Source organism: Berghia stephanieae, chromosome 7, assembly GCF_034508935.2.
Source record: "Berghia stephanieae isolate SIO BIC M18660-M18661 chromosome 7, UCSD_Bste_1.3, whole genome shotgun sequence".
Lineage (NCBI taxonomy): Eukaryota > Metazoa > Mollusca > Gastropoda > Nudibranchia > Aeolidiidae > Berghia > Berghia stephanieae.
This window is the reverse complement of record NC_088366.1, coordinates 6,402,646-6,425,145: the sequence shown is the minus strand read 5'-3', so window position 1 is coordinate 6,425,145 and position 22,500 is coordinate 6,402,646. Positions and strand designations below refer to the sequence as shown.

At 37.5% G+C, this 22,500-nt stretch overlaps 1 protein-coding gene across 1 annotated transcript in view; it reads left to right on the top strand.

Annotated features, from left to right (window-relative positions):
- Positions 1-22,500, top strand: part of LOC144976420 (CD109 antigen-like) — a 61,947-nt gene that overhangs the window by 17,575 nt on the left and 21,872 nt on the right. Inside the window, exons 13-26 of the mRNA XM_078920709.1 lie at positions 3,451-3,639; positions 4,182-4,331; positions 5,718-5,855; positions 6,371-6,419; positions 7,228-7,362; positions 8,777-8,882; positions 10,334-10,451; positions 15,373-15,492; positions 16,005-16,121; positions 17,635-17,778; positions 18,465-18,636; positions 19,872-20,060; positions 20,847-20,934; positions 22,251-22,431. Of these exons, the coding sequence (XP_078776835.1) occupies positions 3,451-3,639; positions 4,182-4,331; positions 5,718-5,855; positions 6,371-6,419; positions 7,228-7,362; positions 8,777-8,882; positions 10,334-10,451; positions 15,373-15,492; positions 16,005-16,121; positions 17,635-17,778; positions 18,465-18,636; positions 19,872-20,060; positions 20,847-20,934; positions 22,251-22,431 (1,896 nt within the window). The remainder of the gene's footprint in view (positions 1-3,450; positions 3,640-4,181; positions 4,332-5,717; positions 5,856-6,370; positions 6,420-7,227; positions 7,363-8,776; positions 8,883-10,333; positions 10,452-15,372; positions 15,493-16,004; positions 16,122-17,634; positions 17,779-18,464; positions 18,637-19,871; positions 20,061-20,846; positions 20,935-22,250; positions 22,432-22,500) is intronic.

Here is a 22,500-nt window from a genome sequence, read left to right as displayed (position 1 = left end):
CATTTCTAGATCCCTCTCTCACCCACTTCTTGAGACCGCCGATTCGTTCACCACCATCGCGAAGTAATTTTGACCAGCAGTTAAGCTTAATAGCCAATATTCTCATCACAAACATATAACATAGAAACGATTGAGACATTGAGTATGCTCCGGTGTATGGGGTGAATTTTTAATTCAGAAAAGTGAGTGGAGCAGGCACTTATGTTGGTAACAACAAGACATGAAGTGAGTAGAAAAGTGCCAGAAGACAATAGAGAATAAAAATTTTTTCGCGGCGGTGGTGGGGTTTGAACCTGCGACCTTATTGGTACGACAACTCCGCCTGGCAGGTGAGAGCGTGGCTCTACCGTGTGAGCTATCCACGAACACAAAAATATTCGTTTCAAACCCAAAGTCATTTCTAGATCCCTCTCTCACCCACTTCTTGAGACCGCCGATTCGTTCACCACCATCGCGAAGTAATTTTGACCAGCAGTTAAGCTTAATAGCCAATATTCTCATCACAAACATATAACATAGAAACGATTGAGACATTGAGTATGCTCCGGTGTATGGGGTGAATTTTTAATTCAGAAAAGTGAGTGGAGCAGGCACTTATGTTGGTAACAACAAGATATGAAGTGAGTAGAAAAGTGCCAGAAGACAATAGAGAATAAAAATTGTTTTCATTTTTAAATGACTTTGGGTTTGAAACGAATATTTTTGTGTTCGTGGATAGCTCACACGGTAGAGCCACGCTCTCACCTGCCAGGCGGAGTTGTCGTACCAATAAGGTCGCAGGTTCAAACCCCACACCGCCGCGAAAAATTTTTTATTCTCTATTGTCTTCTGGCACTTTTCTACTCCCTTCATATCTTGTTGTTACCAACATTAGTGCCTGCTCCACTCACTTTTCTGAATTAAAAATTCACCCCATACACCGGAGCATACTCAATGTCTCAATCGTTTCTATGTTATATGTTTGTGATGAGAATATTGGCTATTAAGCTTAACTGCTGGTCAAAATTATTTCGCGATGGTGGTGAACGAATCGGCGGTCTCAAGAAGTGGGTGAGAGAGGGATCTAGAAATGACTTTGGGTTTGAAACGAATATTTTTGTGTTCGTGGATAGCTCACACGGTAGAGCCACGCTCTCACCTGCCAGGCGGAGTTGTCGTACCAATAAGGTCGCAGGTTCAAACCCCACCACCGCCGCGAAAAATTTTTTTTCTCTATTGTCTTCTGGCACTTTTCTACTCACTTCATATCTTGTTGTTACCAACATAAGTGCCTGCTCCACTCACTTTTCTGAATTAAAAATTCACCCCATACACCGGAGCATACTCAATGTCTCAATCGTTTCTATGTTATATGTTTGTGATGAGAATATTGGCTATTAAGCTTAACTGCTGGTCAAAATTACTTCGCGATGGTGGTGAACGAATCGGCGGTCTCAAGAAGTGGGTGAGAGAGGGATCTAGAAATGACTTTGGGTTTGAAACGAATATTTTTGTGTTCGTGGATAGCTCACACGGTAGAGCCACGCTCTCACCTGCCAGGCGGAGTTGTCGTACCAATAAGGTCGCAGGTTCAAACCCCACCACCGCCGCGAAAAATTTTTTATTCTCTATTGTCTTCTGGCACTTTTCTACTCACTTCATATCTTGTTGTTACCAACATAAGTGCCTGCTCCACTCACTTTTCTGAATTAAAAATTCACCCCATACACCGGAGCATACTCAATCTCTCAATCGTTTCTATGTTATATGTTTGTGATGAGAATATTGGCTATTAAGCTTAACTGCTGGTCAAAATTACTTCGCGATTGTGGTGAACGAATCGGCGGTCTCAAGAAGTGGGTGAGAGAAGGATCTAGAAATGACTTTGGGTTTGAAACGAATATTTTTGTGTTCGTGGATAGCTCACACGGTAGAGCCACGCTCTCACCTGCCAGGCGGAGTTGTCGTACCAATAAGGTCGCAGGTTCAAACCCCACCACCGCCGCGAAAATTTTTTTATTCTCTATTGTCTTCTGGCACTTTTCTACTCACTTCATATCTTGTTGTTACCAACATAAGTGCCTGCTCCACTCACTTTTCTGAATTAAAAATTCACCCCATCGTTATGTTATAGCCTGACACTGAAATCCAAAAGGACTGGCAGTTTGACGTCATTATTTGGTTTTTGCACCGCCTGATTAGTTGTCGTTAGTAGAGCTCATGGAAACAAATTTCATTGATTGAAATATTGAATACAACTCACGATTTGTTTTCTTTTGTGGCAAAAGACTGGCATTTTGACGTCATTTTTTGGTCAGTATCAGGCGATACTTAACGAACGCCACGCTGACACTGATCAAAAAATGACGTCAAAATGCCAGTCACAAAAGAAAACAAATCGTGAGTTGTATTCAATAGTTCAACCAATGAAATAACTTGTTTCCATGAGCTCTACTAACGACAACTCACTAGGCGGTGCAAAAACCAAATAATGACGTCAAACTGCCAGTCCTTTTGGATTTCAGTGTCAGGCTATAGATAGTTCGAAGATGACGTCACTCAGGTCTTTGTTATTGTTTTTTGTCATCCGCGTTTATGAGTAATGCTCACTGAACTGTATTATCCTGACTATAAACGTTCATGGATACACACAGTTTTGTGTGTAGGTCCGTTATACTTCCGGATGGCAATGTTATGAGCTTCTTAGCCAAGCGCATACTATCTATAGATAGAATGCGCTTGGCCAAGGAGTTCACAACATTGCCATCCGGAAGTATAACGGACCAACACACAAACTCTGTGTAACCATTAACTTTTATAGTCTGGTTAATATAGTTTAGTGAGAACAACTCACAAACGCGGATGGCAAAAACAATAACAAAAACCTGAGTGACGTCATCTGCATACTATCTATAACATAACGATGGCTACGATACCAGTCCCTTGTGGAGAGGTCATTGTCATTTTTCTTTGTTCACAAACTACTAAAGGACTGGACTTGGTAGATAATGCATTCATTCAATAGATAGAATGAAGTTGACGTCACTCAGGTCTTTGTTATTGTTTTTTTTTTTTTTTTTTTTGCCATCCATGTCTATAAGTAATTATCACCAAACTGCATTAACCAGACTATAAACGTTCAAGGTATAGTTTTGTGTGTTGGCCGTTATACTTCCGGATGGCAATGTTGTGAGCTTCTTGCGCATACTATCTGTAGGTAGTATGCGCTTGACTAAGAAACTTACAACATTGCCATCCGGAAGTATAACGGACCAACACACAAAACTCTGTGTAACCATTAACATTTATAGTCTGGTTAATACAGTTTAGTGAGAATTACTCATAAACGCGGATAGCAAAAAAAAACAAAAAAACAAAAAAAAAAAACAACAAAACAAACAAACAATAACAAAGACTCAAGTGACTTCAACTTCGTTCTATCTATACTTTTTTGTGTGTGTCTAACATCAGATCATAGCCAAAGGTAACATCATAGATGGTGACGAGTTGGAGATGACGTCACGCCAGAAGACATTCAGCATTGCTTTGTCCAGGGAGATGGACCCTGTGGCCAGACTTCTGGTTTACTATGTCCAGCTGCCCACTGAGATCGTTGCTGATGTCCTCAATTTCTTCATCAATGGCACCAACCATAACCAGGTAGATGAATTTATATATCTTTTATACTTGGTTAGGGTAATAATAATAAAAACAGAGCTCAGTGACGTCAATTTCGTTCCATCTATTAGATACACATGTGTAAATCGTCTCGGATAGTTTTTGTTTAGCACATTTCAAATCTATAAACAAATTGTTTATTTTCACATCTCTCATTCGACTTTTGGGTTTCATTCATCTTTTTTTGTTGTTAATATGTCTTTATGTGGCGATGTGGTCAAGTCGTATGACACTCGCTTTCACATTCTCTCACCGTACCCATGTGTGAAATGAGTACCTGGCTGTTACCAGCGTTGTCTCTGTCCGAAAAAAAATGTAATATCGCCTAAAAGGCGTCATGTATCGTCCAACATGTTAAGTATTGCTATTGACCATGTAAAGGGCTTTGAGCACGTTTAGTGGATATTGCGCCATACAAAAGCTCAATTTTTTTTTTTTTGGGGGGGGGGGGGTTGGGTTTATTAAATTGAAGTTTCCATTCAATTTCCTATTATTATTTATCCACCCACACCCACAACGCACAGGTACGTCTCGAGACCAATCTGGGCAAAGACTTCAGCCGCGACTCCATCGAGTTCAACGCCTACGCCGATCCGGACTCCTTCCTGGTGACCAGCGGTATTTTGTTGGATTTCTATCAGAGAGGACTCAATGACGGAATCACGGAAAACGAGGTGAGATAATCTCTTTAATGACGGGATCACTGAGAACAAGGTGAAATAACCGCTCATTGACGGAATCACTGAAATAAAGGTGAATTAACCACTCATTATCTGTAAACAAGGTTCCGAGGTCCTTTGCTTACCGAACCTCTCTTGAAACGGGTTCATAGTTCATACGTTTCGAGTGTATGGATAGTATGCAGATGACGTCACTCAGGCCTTTGTTATTGTTTCTGCCATCCGCGTTTGTGAGTTGTTCTCACTAAACTGTATTAACCAGACTATAAAAGTTCATGGTTACACAGAGTTTGTGTGTTGGTCCGTTATACTTCCGGATGGCAATGTTGTGAACTCCTTGGCCAAGCGCATTCTATCTAGATATTACACAAGGCATACGATATACATGGTTACCCGCGGTCGAGCATAGCCATCGTTAACTTTTAGCCTGACACAAGAACCCACTAGGACTTATAGTTTAACGCCACGTTCAAGGTTTTTGCACCGTCCAGTGAGTTGTCGTTAGTAGTACTCAAGGAAACAAGTGATTCCATTGGGTGAACTATTGAATACAACTCACGATTTGTTTTCCTTTGTGGCCAAAGACTTGTCTTTTAACGTCATTTTTTGGGCAGTGTCAGGCTATTAGTTAACGATGACGACGGGTCATGGGGCAAAACCACTGGGCAGTGGAGACAAGCATATTGCAGTAAATTCGAGTTCGAGCCCCGCTCTGAGCAGCGCATTAGCTTAGTGGAGGCAGGCTGATTTTTTGGGGATATATTTTTTTCTTGTACTTTTTACTTTTCTTCATCTGGCACTATTTCGTACACAGTTGTTTAATATCTTTTTTTTTCCAGAAATTATAAAATCTCTCTTTTTTTTTCTAATCTCTCTCTCTCTCTCTCTCTCTCTCTCTCTCTCTCTCTCTCTCTCTATATATAATATATATATATATATATATATATATATATATATATATATATATCCCCTTTCTCTCTCTCTTTTCTCTCTCTCCTTCTCTCTTCTCTCTTTCTCTCTCCCTCTCTCTCTCTTTCTCTCTCTCCCTTCCTTCTCTTTCTCTATCTCTCTTCCTTCTCTCTCCCTTCTCTCTCTTTCTCTCTCTCCTTCCTTTCTTTCTCTCTCCTTCCTTCTCTTCTCTCTCTCTTCTCTTTCTCTCTCTCTCTTCTCTTTTCTCTCTCTTCCCTCTTCTCTCTCTCTCTCTCCCTCTCTCTCTCCTCTCTCTATCTCTCTTTTCTCTCCACTTTGTGTGTGTTTTAGTTTGTATAGACGTGACTGCCGTATTTGTGTGTGTGTGTGTGTGTGTGTGTGTGTGTGTCTTCCCTTGCCTAACACTTTGTTCAAACACCAACTTTTAACCTATTCTTATATTCAATTCAGCTTATAGATGAACTTGTCTCCTTCGATGAACCTGCCAAGGGAAGCTTTCGACAGCTATGGAGGGTCAGTGACACGGACTTCAAGTATTCTTTTTTCCATGGGACAGACTATGGCATTGACAGTCAGAGCAGTCTAAAGGTGATATATAACTAATGATGATGATGATAATAATAATAATGATGAATAATAATAATAATAATAATAATTAATAATAATAATAATAATAATAAATGACAATGATAATAATAATAATAAATAATAATAATAATAATAATAATAATAATAATAATAATAATATAATAATAATAATAATAATAATAATAATAATAATAATAATGATAATGATAATGATAATATAATAATAATAATAATAATAATAATAATAATAATAATAATAATAATAATAATAATAATAATAATGTTAACAATAATTCTGATGATGATGATGACGACGACGACGAGTACATATATAACATTTCTTTTCGGGAATAAAATATACAAAATTGTTCAAACATCGTCACCACCACCACCATCACCTAATTTGACACCCCCCCCCCCCTTTCTCCACTCCCACCACCACTATCAATCTACATACATCACTTTACCCCCCCCCCGCCCCCCTTCCCCCACCCCTCCTTCTACTTCTATTCCAGAATGCTGGTCTACTCCTGATGACAGACATCAACGTGACAAGAACCCCCAGTAAGTTTACTTTCCTACAATGAGTAAATATCGGAAGGTCCCGAGTTCGAGCCCCGCTCTGAGCGGCGCATTAGCTTAGTGGAAATTGAAATTGAGCTGTTATAAAGTGCAATATCCACTAAACGTGCTAAAAGCGCTTTACAAGGGGTCCCTGGCCAATAGCAACTCTTAACATCTCGGACGGTTAGGCGGTATTTCAATTTTTTTCGGACAGAGACAACGCTGTTAACGACCGGGTACTCATTTTACACCTGAGTACGGTGAGAGAATATGAATAAAGAGCCTTTAAAATAAAAGCTTACGTTTTTATTCCGTCAGTGGATTCTGCTATCAGATGTTACACATCACCTCTTATTGGTCTTGACTAGGGTTTTTGTGTTGAATTCAGGAGGATGAATGTCATTTCTTAAAGTATGAAGCATGATAATGATGATGATGATGATGATGATGATGGCGATGATGATGACGATGATGATGGCGATGATGATGGTGATGATGACGATGTGATGATGATATGATGATGATGATGATGATGATATGATGATATAATGATGATGATGAAGATGATGATGATGATGATATGTGATGATGATGATGATGATGTGAGATGATGATGATGATGGTGTGTCATGATGACATAATAATAGATGAATGTTGTGATTATGCTGATGATGATGATGATGATGATGATGATGATGATGATGATGATGATGATGATGATGATGATGATGATGATGATGATGATGATGATGATGATGATGATGATGATGACAATGATGCTATTGACGAAATTCCATATCCTTTCCAGACATCGAGACGTGTGACAGTGCCCAGAACCAATACCCGTGCTTCAGTGGGATAGAGAAGGAATGTTATTCCAGGGAACAACGGTGTAATGGAAAATACGATGGATGTCCCAATGATGGGGCCGACGAGTGGGGATGTAAGTTTTTCATCATTATCCATACAAGAATTAAACCAAAGAATGCATGCCAAAATTGAGGAGGTCACTGACAAAGTCCCATTGAAGGAGGTCCTAGAAGAAGCCCCAACAACGTCAAGACTGAATTCAAGGAAACCTTTTAAAACTTCAAGACAACATTTCAACCTGAAAGAGGAATGGATGTCGATGTGGAACCAAGACAGCCCCAGGGGAGGCGACATAATACCCGACCCAACAGAAAGAACACCTGGCTTTCTCTGCAATAGCCGAAAATGCTGGGTCACCTCCAACCGCATTTTGACAGGACATAGCAGAACCGCAGCTAACATGCATAGATGGAATCTGAGAGAATCAGATGCATGCCGTCATTGCCAAGGAGGCCCTGAGACAATGGACCACATCGTCATCCACTGCCCAGTGACAAGCCTGTCAGGAGGCTACGAGACAGCCTATAAGGCAGGAAAAGAATTTGAAGAATGGATTAAAAGATTCAAAATAGAGGTGTAGCAATTCGATACTACTACTACTATCATTATCCATCCCATGATCTGATGATCGTCTTGGGGTTTCACGGGATGCAGATCTCACCACTTTTCGCCATTCTTCTCTATTGTTGGCCTTCTCCAAGAGTTCCTCAATCTCATTCATGGGTCCCTGACCAACAGCAACACGTAACATGTAGAATGAGACATGACGCCCGTTAGCAGATGTTACAATTTTTTTTCCGACAGAGACAACGCTGTTAACGGCCAGGTCCTCATTTTACACCTGAGTACGGTGCGAGAATGTGAGTAAAGAGCCTTTTCCAAAGACTCAACTATGCGTCGAGCGAGACTCGAACCCAGAACCTTGCGATACGAAAGTGAGTGTCATACCATTAGACACAAAACCGCGCTTTTATCTGCTCTATAATAGAACGGAGATGTTTTGACGTCATCACTTCTACTCATCCAGTTCCAAACTCCTTGGAAGTGTGTATGCAACCTGTCCTTCGGAGAACTAATAATGAATAGGTTACATTTTGAATCATAAAGTGGCACGACTTTTATTTTAGTAGCAAGATCTATAGGCAGATTCTTAGGATTACCGGACGTAAAAGAGCGAGGAAGTGTGATCTTTATTGACGACCAACATAAATTTAGACTAGAAAAAAAAGAAGCCATCACTCTGAAACATGAAAATCAGTTGCACAAAGTATACATCCAATCCTCCGGATGAGTGGTTTTACACTTCCAATCTGATTGGAACCAGTATTTTGGCATAATACTGTTGCTCACTACTAACTAACTCGTAGTAGAGGGAACATAACCCCAGTCCTTGTCTTTTGATGGCTTAATCATCATTAATATATTCTATATATATTATATATTTCCATATGTATTTATTCTTTTCCTGAACTTTTTCCATCCATTAGGCGAAGACACGAATGAGATCACGAAAACCAACCCCATGGACAGGGTGAGTCGCGTCATGCGTCTCTATGACAACAGTAGCTGGGCGTGGCATGAAATATTCGTCAAGTAGGTTACGACAATCCTTTTCTTCTCTTCCTTTTTTTTTCAACCACCACAACTCCTTTCCTTATCCTCTTTTCTTCCCCCTTCTTCTACACATGCTCTTTCTCCCGCCTCTTTTTGATTTTGTTTTCCTTCTCCACCACCATCACCACCACGACCAACAACAACAACAACAACAACAACAACAACAACAACAACTCTACTCATGCTCCTTCTCCCGCCTCTTTTTGATTTTGTTTTCCTTCTCCACCACCATCACCACCACGACCAACAACAACAACAACAACAACAACAACACAACAACAACTACACATACTACACTCTACACTACACTCTATAACACTACACTACTACTACTACTACGACACGACTATACTACTACTACTACTACTACTACTACTACTACTACCACACTACTACTACTACTACTACTATCTATATTATTACACTACTACTACTACTACTACTACTACAACTAACTACTAACTACTACAACACACTACTACTACCACTACTACTACTACTACTACTACTACTACTACTACTACTACTACTACTACTAACTACTACTACTACTACAACAACAACTAACTACTACTACTACTACTACTACTACTACTACTACACACTACCTAACTACTACTACTACTACTAACTACTACTAACTCTACACACTACACTACTACTACTACTACACTACTACTACTAACTACTATACTACTACTACTATCTACTACTACTACTACTACTACTACTACTACTACTACTACATCACTACTACTACTACTACTACTACCTACTAACTAACTACTACTACTACTACTACTACTACTACTACTACTACTACTATACTACTATACTACTACATACTACTACTACAACTACTACTACTACTACTACTACTACAACTACTACTACTACTACTACTACAACTACTACTACTACTACTACTACTACTACTACTACTATACTACTACTACTACTACTACTACTACTACTACTACTACTACTACTTACTACTACTACTACTACTACTACTATTACTACTACTTCTACTACTACTACTACTATTACTACTACTACTACTATTACTACTACTACTTCTACTATTACTACTACTACTACTACTACTACTACTACTACTACTACTACTACTACTACTACTACTACTATTCCTACTACTTGAGACAACCGTCTCCAAAATACGAATTTTCTCCTTTCTCTCTCCCTAATTTCTCCCTATCTTCATTCTACTTGAAAATCGTAAGCATTGGAAGATGACTCGACGAAAAGTACGTTTGAACTGTCGGTGCAATCTCTCACAGCAGGGCGGCGGGTGCCGTTACAGTTTGTCCTAGGTCTCCTCTTTCACTTACCGAGCAAATCATTATTTTATTTTTATTATCGCCGGCAATTTTCTACTTTTTTCTTTTCTAATCCTCTTTTACTTACAGACCAGATGGCCGTGTGGATTTTCGAGTGGATGTTCCCAAGTATCCCTTGTCCTGGATGGTCAATGCCTTGTCCATGAGTAGGGATTTAGGTCTGGGAATCATGCCTAGACCATTGAGGGTATGTGTACTTGTCATTACAATCATCATCATTATCATTATCATTATTGCCGTCGTCGTCATCATTATCATCATCATCGTCATCATCATCATCATCATCATCATCATCATCATCATCATCATCATCATCATCATCATCATCAACAGGATGGCTGATGCGGTATCTTGCATTGTCTCCAGACAATGTAATTGTCATTACAATCATCATCATTATCATTATCATTATTGCCGTCGTCGTCATCATCATCAGCATCATCATCATCATCATCATCATCATCAACAGGATGGCTGATGCGGTATCTTGCATTGTCTCCAGACAATGTAATTGTCATTACAATCATCATCATTATCATTATGATTATTGCCGTTTTCGTCATCATCATCATCATCATCATCATCATCATCATCATCATCATCATCATCAACAGGATGGCTGATGCGGTATCTTGCATTGTCTCCAGACAATGTAATTGTCATTACAATCATCATCATTATCATTATCATTATTGCCGTTGTCGTCATCATCATCATCATCATCATCATCATCATCATCATCATCATCAGCAGGATGCCTGATGCGGTATCTTGCTTTCTTGCGTTTTAGATACATGTCCCAACATGTTCCATAATCTTTCACGAGCTCACGAGTCCGTGACATGAACAACGTGTCCAGACTGAAAAACGCACGAGTACAAGAAACCATTTAAATTCTACCCCTCAGATGACATTGATTCAGTTCCATCTGACTGACAGATATTCAAGAAGAAAAAGACCCAATGTTACCACTTGCCGTGTGCTGTAATTGAATTTAAAAGGGGAAAAAAATAATAAAAAAATAAAATTCCCTTTATTCATCCCCCAAGGGGAAATTTGTCTTTAGGGTCTATTCCAAGGGAAGACTGGAATAACCCAAGCGTGAGCCGCTGAGCAGCGCCGCAAAGTGAGCTAGGGCGAGGTGACTTGTTTGCTCAAGGCCACACAACGCAGCGGCGAGTGATTGAACTCGGTACCTTTCGGGTAGGAAGCAAAGACCGTAGCACTGAGCCACGCTGCCCCTTTTTTTATTTATTTATTTTTTTTAATAAGAAAAGTGTGATGTAAAAAAACCCAAACAAACTGGTTCCGATCTCATTGGATGTGTAAAAACCACTGTTCTGGAGGACTGGATACATACCTTGCGTAATTGAGTGATGGCATCTTTATTTTCTAGTCTAAAAATATGCTGGTCGTTACTAAAGATAAACCACCCTTTACTATTTAACTCTCCGTAATCACAACAATCTGACTTTTCAATCAGCTACAAAAATATTTATCCCGCCTTTTTATATTCAAAATGTAAACCATACACTATTTATTCATTATCCGTAGGACTTGGTTAACACACTTCCAATGAGTTTTGAACCGGAAATGAGGGAGGGAGGAAGGACCTCACGATTTCTGCTTCCCATAGAATTAAATTCAACCCTTAACAGTTTGAGATCACAGATTGTTTTTATTATTAATTAACTCAATATCAATACGCAATGCTATTGATGCTGTGCATTTTGAAAAAAAAAAAAAAAGAAAAAAAAAAGCTCACAGCAATTCGGCTGCCGGATATAGCGAACCAACACACAAAACTACGCGTAACCTGAAGCCTTTAAAGGCTCCATACACGCCCGGATATGATCCTGGTCCAGACCCCGATCAGGCAAACTGGGGTGAAAACGCAATGTGTGTGGCCAAATACCTGGCCGATAAACCTAGGTACGGTCCATCGCTCGCAAAGCCCGCTTTGCTTAATATTTTTCGAGGCGATCGGCGATCGGGGGCGTGGCAGTATAAAAAATTGGACAATTTTTTTTCGGATTTTCGTTGTTTTGACGTCAGATTCGTGATCAGCGTCGAATTTACAATAGGTTTGATACCAAGAACTATGTTTTTACTCCAAAAATTGATGAAATTAGAAATAAAATTTAATTAATATTGAGGTTATGTGGCCGACAGAACAGTGCTCCTCCCTGTTTTGTGGTATGACTCTCGCTTCCAGATCGGAAGGTTCAGGTTTCGAGACCCGCTCTGCGTTGCGCAGAGTTGAGTCCTTGGAAAATGCTCTTTACTCACATTTTCTCACCGTACTCAGGTGTAAAATGAGTACATGGCCGTTCGTTGAATTTGTTAGGAAAAAATGTCACATCGCCTGACAGGCGTCATGTCTCGTCTTTCAAGTTTAATATTGCTGTTGCCTTGGGACCCCTTGTAAAGCGCTTTGAGCACGTGGATATTGCGCCAAATAAATGCTGTGTTATTATTTTTTTTAAATAATATTTTTATAAATGTTGCGCCAGGAAGAGGTAGATGGCAAAAATTTCGTTCTTGATCATCGTAAAATTTATAAAGGATTTCATACAAACTAAAAAATAGTTTTCATAATTTTCAATGTAATGATATAATAATATGCCAGTTCTTTTTTTTTTTTTTTCCCTCCTCACCCGTTGACGCGACATGACGGTCGACCTTGACACAGACATTTGGGATTGGCAGATGCCAAAAAGCCTTGACTACGTGATGACAGGGGTGGGCATTGTAACCCTGAATTATACTCTACAAACAACGCCCCCCCCCCCCCCAAAAAAAAAGAGCTGTGTGCGTGTGTGTGGTGGCGGTGGTGGTTGGGGGGGGGGGGGGTGCGAATGCGAGTAGTCCCGAGGAGTACCCGTTTCACCTGCCACGGGAACACTGTCGATTTGTTTTATAAATAATAACAATAATAGTAATAATAATAATAATAATAATAATAATAATAATAATAATAATAATAATAATAATAATAATAATAATAATAATAATAATAATAATAATAATGATGATGATGATGATAATAATAATAATAATAATAATAATAATAATGACGATAAATAACAAATCTTTATTGTCCACAAAATTGAAAAATTTCCGTGGTCTACGTTGCTTTTAAACTTAAATCGGATTGCAAATGTATGGATGTTATGCGTATTGGAAAAATACTCAAGACATCTCCATCGGGGTATAACATATTAACACACAAAACTGCAAACGCGAACGTTCATTGTCTGATTGATATAACTTAGTGATAAGTTAATTATAAAATGCTGTCTAAAAGCAATAACAACGGGTTGACTAACGTCCAATTCATTCCTTCTATTGATGCTCTGTGTTAAATTAAAATACTCACAAAGTCCGCCAGCCAGAAATATCACTCCAGCCCAAAGATCTACATGGAATCTTGAACGTTATAGTCTGATATATTTTAATGAGAACTAATCATAAAAATGGGTGTCTAAAAACAATAAGAATGAGATGAGTGACGTCAATTTGGTTCCTTCTATAAATATCCAAGAACTTTACTCACTCCATCCGCTCTCTCCTCCTTCAATACATATGAATCTATTCTCTCATCACTTTTTTGTGCGGCTATGCATGTGATCTTGTGAAATGACACTCGCCTTTGGATCGGACGGTACTGGATTCGAGTCCCGTTCTGAGTGGCGCATAATTGAGTCCTTGGAAAAGGCTCTTTACTCGCATTCTCTCACCTTGTTCACTGTTAAAATGAGTACCTCGCTGTTTACAGCGTCGTCTCTGTCGGGAAACAATTGCAATATCGCTTAACAGTCATGTCTCGTCTAACATGTTTTTATGTTGGCCAAAGACCCTTATAAAGTGATTTGAGCACCTTTATTGAATATAGCGGTATATATAGCGCAAGTAAATTTTTCTCTCTTTCTCTTTCTCTCTCTCTCTCCCCCCCCCCCCCCTCTCTCTCTCTCTCTCTCTCTCTCTCTCTCTCTTATAGCTATTGCTACATATGATGGGAATATCTTGGACGGTTATTGATGCTATGAGTTTAGGTAAAATGCTCACAACATCCACCAGTCGGAAATAACGTACCGTCACACAAAACTACGAGTAACCTTGAACGTTAAAAGTCTGATTGATATAATTTAGTGAGAACTAATTACCAAAATGACTGCCTTAATACAATAACAAAGAGTGGAATGATGTCAATTTCGTTCCTTCAACAGTCTAATTGATATAATTTAGTGAGAAGTAATCACTATTGTGCGCAAGACGAAAGATAGAATAACAGACAGTAACTGGGATCGTAGCCTCACTATTAATTAAAATTTATTTCTAATTTCACCAATTTTTTGAGTAAACACACAGTTCTTAGTATCAAACCTATTGTAAATTTGACGCTGATCACGAATCCGACGTGAAAACAGAGAAAATCCGAAAAAAATTGTCCACTTTTTTATACTGCCACGCCCCCGATCGCCGATCGCCTAAAAAAATATCTCCCCGTATGTGGGCAAAAATCATCTGCGATAAACGCAGGGATCGGGTCACAGCGATAGGTCATCCGTCCCGCTACCAGCGGATGTCGGCGTCTATGGGGGGCTTTATAGTGATAACTACTCATAAAACCAGCTGCTTAAAAAAAATGACAAAGAGCTGAATGGTGTCAATTTCGTTCCTTCTATTTTAACACACTGTATAGATAGTATGCAGATGACGTCACTCAGACCTTTGTTATTGTTTTTGCCATCCGCGTTTGTGAGTTGTTCTCACTAAACTGCATTAACCAGACTTTCAAAGTTCATGGTTACACAGAGTTTGTGTGTTGGTCCGTTATACTTCCGGATGGCAATGTTGTGAACTCCTTGGCCAAGCGCATTCTATCTATAGTCACCTGGAACAACTACAGAAGTCTAATTTCTACGTCATGGCGCAAGACTGAAAGGCTCAGATGGTCGCTGGTTCGGATAAGTAAGTAAGTTCCTCCTATTTACTGAGAGGAATATGCCCAAAATAATACTTTTTTGAAAGGAGTAAGTCACACATGGATTATTTATTTATTTATTTATTTATTTATTGTTTATGTTTTTGTTTTCGTGTTTCAGTACGACAGTGGACGTTACATGTACATCCAAGTGGAACATCCTCAGAAGATTGTCATGGGAGAACAGATAGGAATCAGGGTGACTGTCTTTAACTATTGGTATTGGGATGACTATATCGAGGTGAGTGGTGATGGGTCAGGGAGACTGTCTCTAATATATATATATATATATATATATATATATATATATATATATATATATATATATATATATATATATATATATATTCACCTTACAATCATTTAAACGTATACATATTTCAGTTCTGACAAGTTCTTTGTCAAAAGAATTTTAAAATTCATGAATGTTATTTGCAATTTCCGTTTGAAATCATCATCGTCGATATCATCAACATTAACATCATCATCATCATCATCATCATCATCATCATCATCATCATCATCATCATCATCATCATCATCATCATCATCATCATCATCATCATCATCATCATCATCATCATCATCATCATCATCATCATCATCATCATCATCATCATCTTCATCATCATCATCATCATCATCATCATCATCATCATCTTCATCATCACCACCACCACAACCAATCATATTACAACTCCTGCCTCTCGCCCCACCCTCGCCCCAACCCCTTCACCTCCATCCCACCTTCAGGTCCTGATCACCTTCCACGCCGGTAAAGACACGTCATTTGTGGTAGTTGCTGAAGGTGGAGTGACGTCATCTTACGCCCCCACAACTCACAAGGGAGATCACCAAACCATCGTTTTTGTAAGAACAAGGCAGTGATTCGTATATTATTTGCATTACCATAACTTTTTTTTCAACTGTTTCTTCTTAAAAATTAAAAATAAAAACAAATTGAACTCTTAAATAGCGCAATATCCCCAAACAGATTTACAAGGGGTCCCTGGCCAAGAGCAACACTTATCATGTAAGACGAGACATGACCCCTGTTAGGCGATATTACAATATACAATTTATTACCATAACTGTGTTTTTTTTCTAAGTACAATAATAGGACTTTAAAATGGACCAAGTGTTCCTTTAATGACCTTAAAACATAAGTAGCAATATAGAAGGAACGACATTGACGTCACGCAGCTTTTTGTTATTATTTTTAGACAGCCTGTTGGAAGTGTAAATAATCTTCGGAGACCAAGATAATAAGATTTTTTTTTCAAAATCATTCTTATCGTGTTTTGTCTTCCCTAAATTTTGCCTGAGAAGAAAACATCCTTTGTTTTGTATTATTAGTATTATTTTTATTATTATTATTATTATTATTATTTATTATTATTATATTATTATTATTATTATTATTATTATTATTATTATTATTATTATTATTATTATTATTATTATTATTATTATTATTATTATTATTATTATTATATTAATTATTAATATTATTATTATTATTATTATTATTATTATTATTATTATTATTATTATTATTATTATTATTGTTGTTATTATTATTAATATTATTATTATTATTATTATTATTATTATTATTATTATTATTATTATTATTATTATTATGACGATTATTTTTATTATTATTATTATTATTATTATTATTATTATTATTATTATTATATTATTATTATTATTATTATATATTGCGATTATTATTATTATTATTATTATTATTATTATTATTATTATTATTATTATTATTATTATTATTATTACGATTATTATTGTTATTATTATTATTATTATTATTATTATATTATTATTATTATTATTATTATTATTATTATTATTACGATTATTACGATTATTATTGTTATTATTATTATTATTATCATTATTATTATTATTATTATTATTATTATTATTATTATTATTATTATTATTATTATTATTATTGCGATTATTATTATTATTATTATTATTATTATTATTATTATTATTATTATTATTATTATTATTATATATTATTATTATTATTATTATTATAAGGTTTGTACCTTGTGTAAATGGTCTTCTGATTTCAGAGGGATGGCATCTAATTTTCTAGTCCAAATGTTTGCTGGACGTCTATAAATATAATCCACCCTCTCTCTTTTACGTCACATAACCTTAAGAACCTGCTGCTAAAATAGTTATGCCACCTTATGATAAAATATATAACCTATTCATTAACAATACCCCGAAAGGCTGATTGCATAAACACTTCCGAGGAATTTGGAACCGGAAGAGTAGAATGTGTGACGTCATATCTTCTCTCCCCTATTTCAATCATATTTTTTTTGTGGGGGGAAACTTTTCACAGCTGGAGCCTGGTGAATCGAAGGACATCTACATGCCGGTGATACCGGATAAAGACCTTGACCTTGACAGGGGTACGGTAAATTTCCACGTAACCGCCTCGTGCTTCATGGAGAAGGACGAATACTTTGGGACTATGGAAGTACAGGTAAGATAATCCATCAATTAATCGATCGATCGTTTAATCAATCAATCAATTATCAATCAATGAGTCATCAATTAATCAGTCAATCAATCAATGAGTCATCAATTAATCAGTCAATCAATCAATGAGTCATCAATTAATCAGTCAATCAATCAATGAGTCATCAATTAATCAGTCAATCAATCAATGAGTCCTCATTCGAAGACTTTCGAAGCTGGATTGACGAAATAAATTTGGAGGTGTAACCATACGCTACTACTACTAATGAGTCCTCAATAAATAAATAAATAAATAAAGTCAGTCGACTATCACTCAATCAGCTATCAATCCAATTGTCATCAATAATCAGTCATTCAACCATTCAACTATCAATCAATTACTTAATCAATCAATCAATCAATCAATCAATCAATCAATCAATCAATCAAGCAAGCAATCAATCAACCAATCAATCAATCAATCAATCAATCAATCAATCAATCAAGCAAGCAATAAACTATCAATCAATCAATCAATCAATCAATTTTCAATCAAAACATCATTCGAGAAATCAATCAGTAGATTAATGAATCAAACAACTAATTAATAAATAAATCAATCAATTGTCTAATCATCAGATTATTGACCGACTAGATCGCTTTCCACCCCCCCCCCCTCACTCACCTCACGTCCTTTCTTTCCATCCCCAGCCAAACGGAGTATTGAATTACTACCACACCCCATACATGATTGATCTCATCAACCAGCCGTCTGTCTTCATCCCAAACCTGGTGGTCGCCGTGTCCCAGAAATTCAGGAAAGTCGACATCAGATCCAACATCTACGTCCCAGGATCTGGCTCAGCTATGACTACACTCTTTGGTATGTTTGATACTGATATTGAGTCGTTCCGTGTCCTAGGCAAAATAAACTTGAGCTTTTATATAGTGCAACATCCTCTAACGTGCTCAAAGCTCTTTACAATGGGTCCCCGGCCAACAGCTACGTTTAACATGTAGGACGGGACAGACCCCTTTTAGGAGATATTACAATTTTGTTTCCGGACCTCATCAACCAGCCGCCCGTGTTCATCCCCAACCTGGTGGTCGCCGTGTCCTAGAAATTCAGGAAAGTCGACATCAGATCCAACATCTACGTACCCGGAACTGGCTCAGCTATGACTACACTCTTTGGTATGATTTGATTGTGTTTGATAGCTGTGACGTCATCGCTAGTCCTAAGACCTTAGGGCTAACCCACACCGGAGACTGACTCCGACGACCCGGCACCGCCGTCCTCTGCCTTCTTCCGGATAAAGACATCGGGCACGGATTAAATACTAAGAACAAAGAGAAGAGACGCTAGACCACCCATACCAAGCACCCGACGTCCTCTGCTGTTTTTTTGTTTTTCGAGCTTGGTATGGGTAGGTCTAGCGGCTGTTCTCTTGATTTGAAGAGGCTCTTTACTCACATTCTCTCACAGTACTCTGGTGTAAAATGAGTACCTGGCCGTTAACAGCGTTGTCTTTGTTCGAATAAAATGTAATATCGCCTAACAGGCGTACATGTTAAGTGTTGCTGTTGGCCAGGAACCCCTTGTAAAGCGATTTGAGCACGTTTAGTGGATATTGCGCTCTCTTCTCTCTCTCTCTCTCTCTCTCTCTCTCTCTCTCTCCTCTCTTATATATATATATATATATTATATATATATATATATATATAATGCTTAAGTTACTCATGGATATAGATGTTATCTCGGTTTGCAAAGCGTTGAATGGATTGAAATAATTGTATCGCCCTATTTGGTAGGAAACTCGTTTATCACTCGTTTATCACTCGTTTATCACTCGTTTATCACAAAGTATTTTCATCAGATTTATTCAATCAAAAAGATCCAGCTACCAAAATTACTGTTCGGTGGACAGGGATCCAGGAAAAAAATCTCGACTTCCTTTTCTTGTGAAGCGAGTTCTCTACCAACTGAGCTATCGGGACCACTATCCCCCCCCCCACCCCACCCCAACCCCCAAACCACCCCTCCCGTGCTCAATTCAATTGCTCATTTCAAAAATTCTTTTTAAAACTCTTGTTTATCCCCCCCCCCCTTTCCCCCAGGTGATGTTGTTTTTCCCGGGTTTTTTGAGGACTACCTGAACGCCGAGAACATTCTCCACAGACCCTATGGAGGTGGTGAGATGGCGACCTTTAACTTTGCCTACAACTCCATGTCCTTGAGGTTCATGCGACACTCCAATCAGTTGAAAGAGAAGACACTGCATGTCGCTCTGAGGAAAATGAGACTTGGTCAGTAAAAAAAATCAGATAAAATAAATAAGATCATTTGTGTATATCGCAGCAATAGTGTTATTAGTGGTCCCCTACCTCCGCTGTTAAGATATTGAAAAAGAGGAGAGAGAGAGAGAGAGAGAGAGAGAGAGAGAGAGAGAGAGAGAGAGAGAGAGAGAGAGAGAGAGAGGGAGAGAGAGAGAAAGATAGATAGAAAGAGAGAGAGAGAGAGAGAGAGAGAGAGAAAGACAGACACAAAGAGAGAGAGAGAGACATAGAGAGAGAGAGGGAGAGAGAGAGAGAGAGAGAGAGAGAGAGAAAGACAGACACAAAGAGAGAGAAAGAGAGAGAGACAGAGAGAGATAGATAGATAGATAGATAGATAGAGAGAGAGAGAGAGAGAGAGAGACAGAAAGAGAGAATGAAAGTGGGAGAACGGGAGTGGAAGGATGCGTTTCAAAGTTATATTTAAAATAGAGGAGAGAGATAAATTAAGTATTTTAAAAAATATGATAATTAAAAAACACAAAACAAACCAAATTATTCTACAATAAAGAAAGAAAGAAAACTTAGCTTAAAATTCCTCATATAATCGATGTTTCGATGTTCGATCTCAAAGCTCCTCTTCAGTCATCATCATCATCATCATCATCATCATCATCATCATCATCATCATCGTCAAATATGTGTTGTCATAATCATGACAATCTTTATCCTCCTCCTCCACCTCCTCCTCCTCCACTTCCTCCTCCTACTCCTCATCATCATCATCATCGTCAAATATGTATATATTAATTTCCACAGCTTTACAGAGAATCTACAGCTACATGCACGAGGAGGACGATCATGTGTCATTCAAAATGTTTAGGGATGATGTAAATCCAAGTTTGTGGTAAGTAACAGTCATTTGGTAATTCGCTGTCTAGTATTACCTACCATTCAAAATGTTTAGGGATGATGTACACCATTATTTGTTGTAAGAATAAAGTCATTGGTTTTTCGCTGCTTTCATCTAAGGTAATGAGTCATTCAAAATGTTTAGGGATGATGTGCACTCAAGTTTATGGTGAGTAGCAGTCATTTGGTAATTCGCTGCTATAATCTAGTATTAACAAAACAATTAAGCCCCTTCACAACGGCACCACAAGATCTCGTCGCCCAGGCATTCCATCAAAGAATATAGATAAGCCATCAAACACGATGTCTGATGTCAACAGGAATCACCCATGTTGTCCTAGTGAGCAAATAGGGGGATTAATATTCTTGCCCAAGGAAAAAGAACGAAATTGCCTGAAGCGGGACTCGAACCTGGGACCTTCCGGATCACAGTACAATGCCTTAACCACTCGGATACTTCACCCCCTAATATTCTAGTATTATTAGTCATAATGTTTAGAGATGACATTCACTCATTTATGTGGTAAAAAACACGTCATTGATGATTTCAAAAACTAAGACTATTTAAGTGAGCCAATGGAGATTAAAGAAACAAAACAGGAAAGATTAAAAGTGGTTCAAATACAATAATAATGATAATAATAATAATAATAATAATAATAATAATAATAATAATAATAATAATAATAATAATAATAATATATAATGATAATAATAATAATAATAATAATAATAATAATAATAATAATAATAATAATAATAATAAAAATAATAATAATAATAATAATATAATAATAAATAATAATAATAATAATAATAATAATAATAATAATAATAATAATAATAATAATAATAATAATAATAATAATAATAATAATAATTTAGGGAAGACAAAACACGATAAGAATGATTTAGAAAAAAAAATCTTATTACTTTAAACTTAACTAATTTTTTAAAAAAATTGTTTATTAATCTATTAATGTGCGGCAATGTGGTCAAGTGGTATGACACTCGCTTTCGGATCAGAAGGTCCTGAGTTCGAGCCTCACTTGTGCATAGTTGAGTCCTTGGAAAAAGGCGTTTTACTCACCGTACTCAGGTGTAAATCGAGTACCTGGCCGTTAACAGCGTTGTCTCTGTTCTGTCTGAAAGAAAATGTAATATCGTCTAACAGGCGTCATATCTAATTCTACACGTTACATGTTGCTGTTTGTCAGGGACCTCTTGTAAAGAGCTTTGAGCACATTAGGTGGATATTGGCCTATATAAAAGGTAAATTTCTTTTTTTTTTAAAAATATCATTCCCCACAGGCTGACAGCATTCGTGGGTAAAACCCTGAGTCAGGCTATCATTGGAGAGAGATGGGAACGGGAGCTATACATACCACATAAGCTGGTGAACAAGATCGTGGGTTATATTTGCACGAGACAGAATAGACAGACAGGAGCATTCTCTCCCTTGGATGGAGAAATGGTCTTTGATCGCAAAATGGTGAGTTGGGCCATTAACCCTCTCCTTACCAACCACAGGAAAATCGTCACATTCGTTATGATACAAACA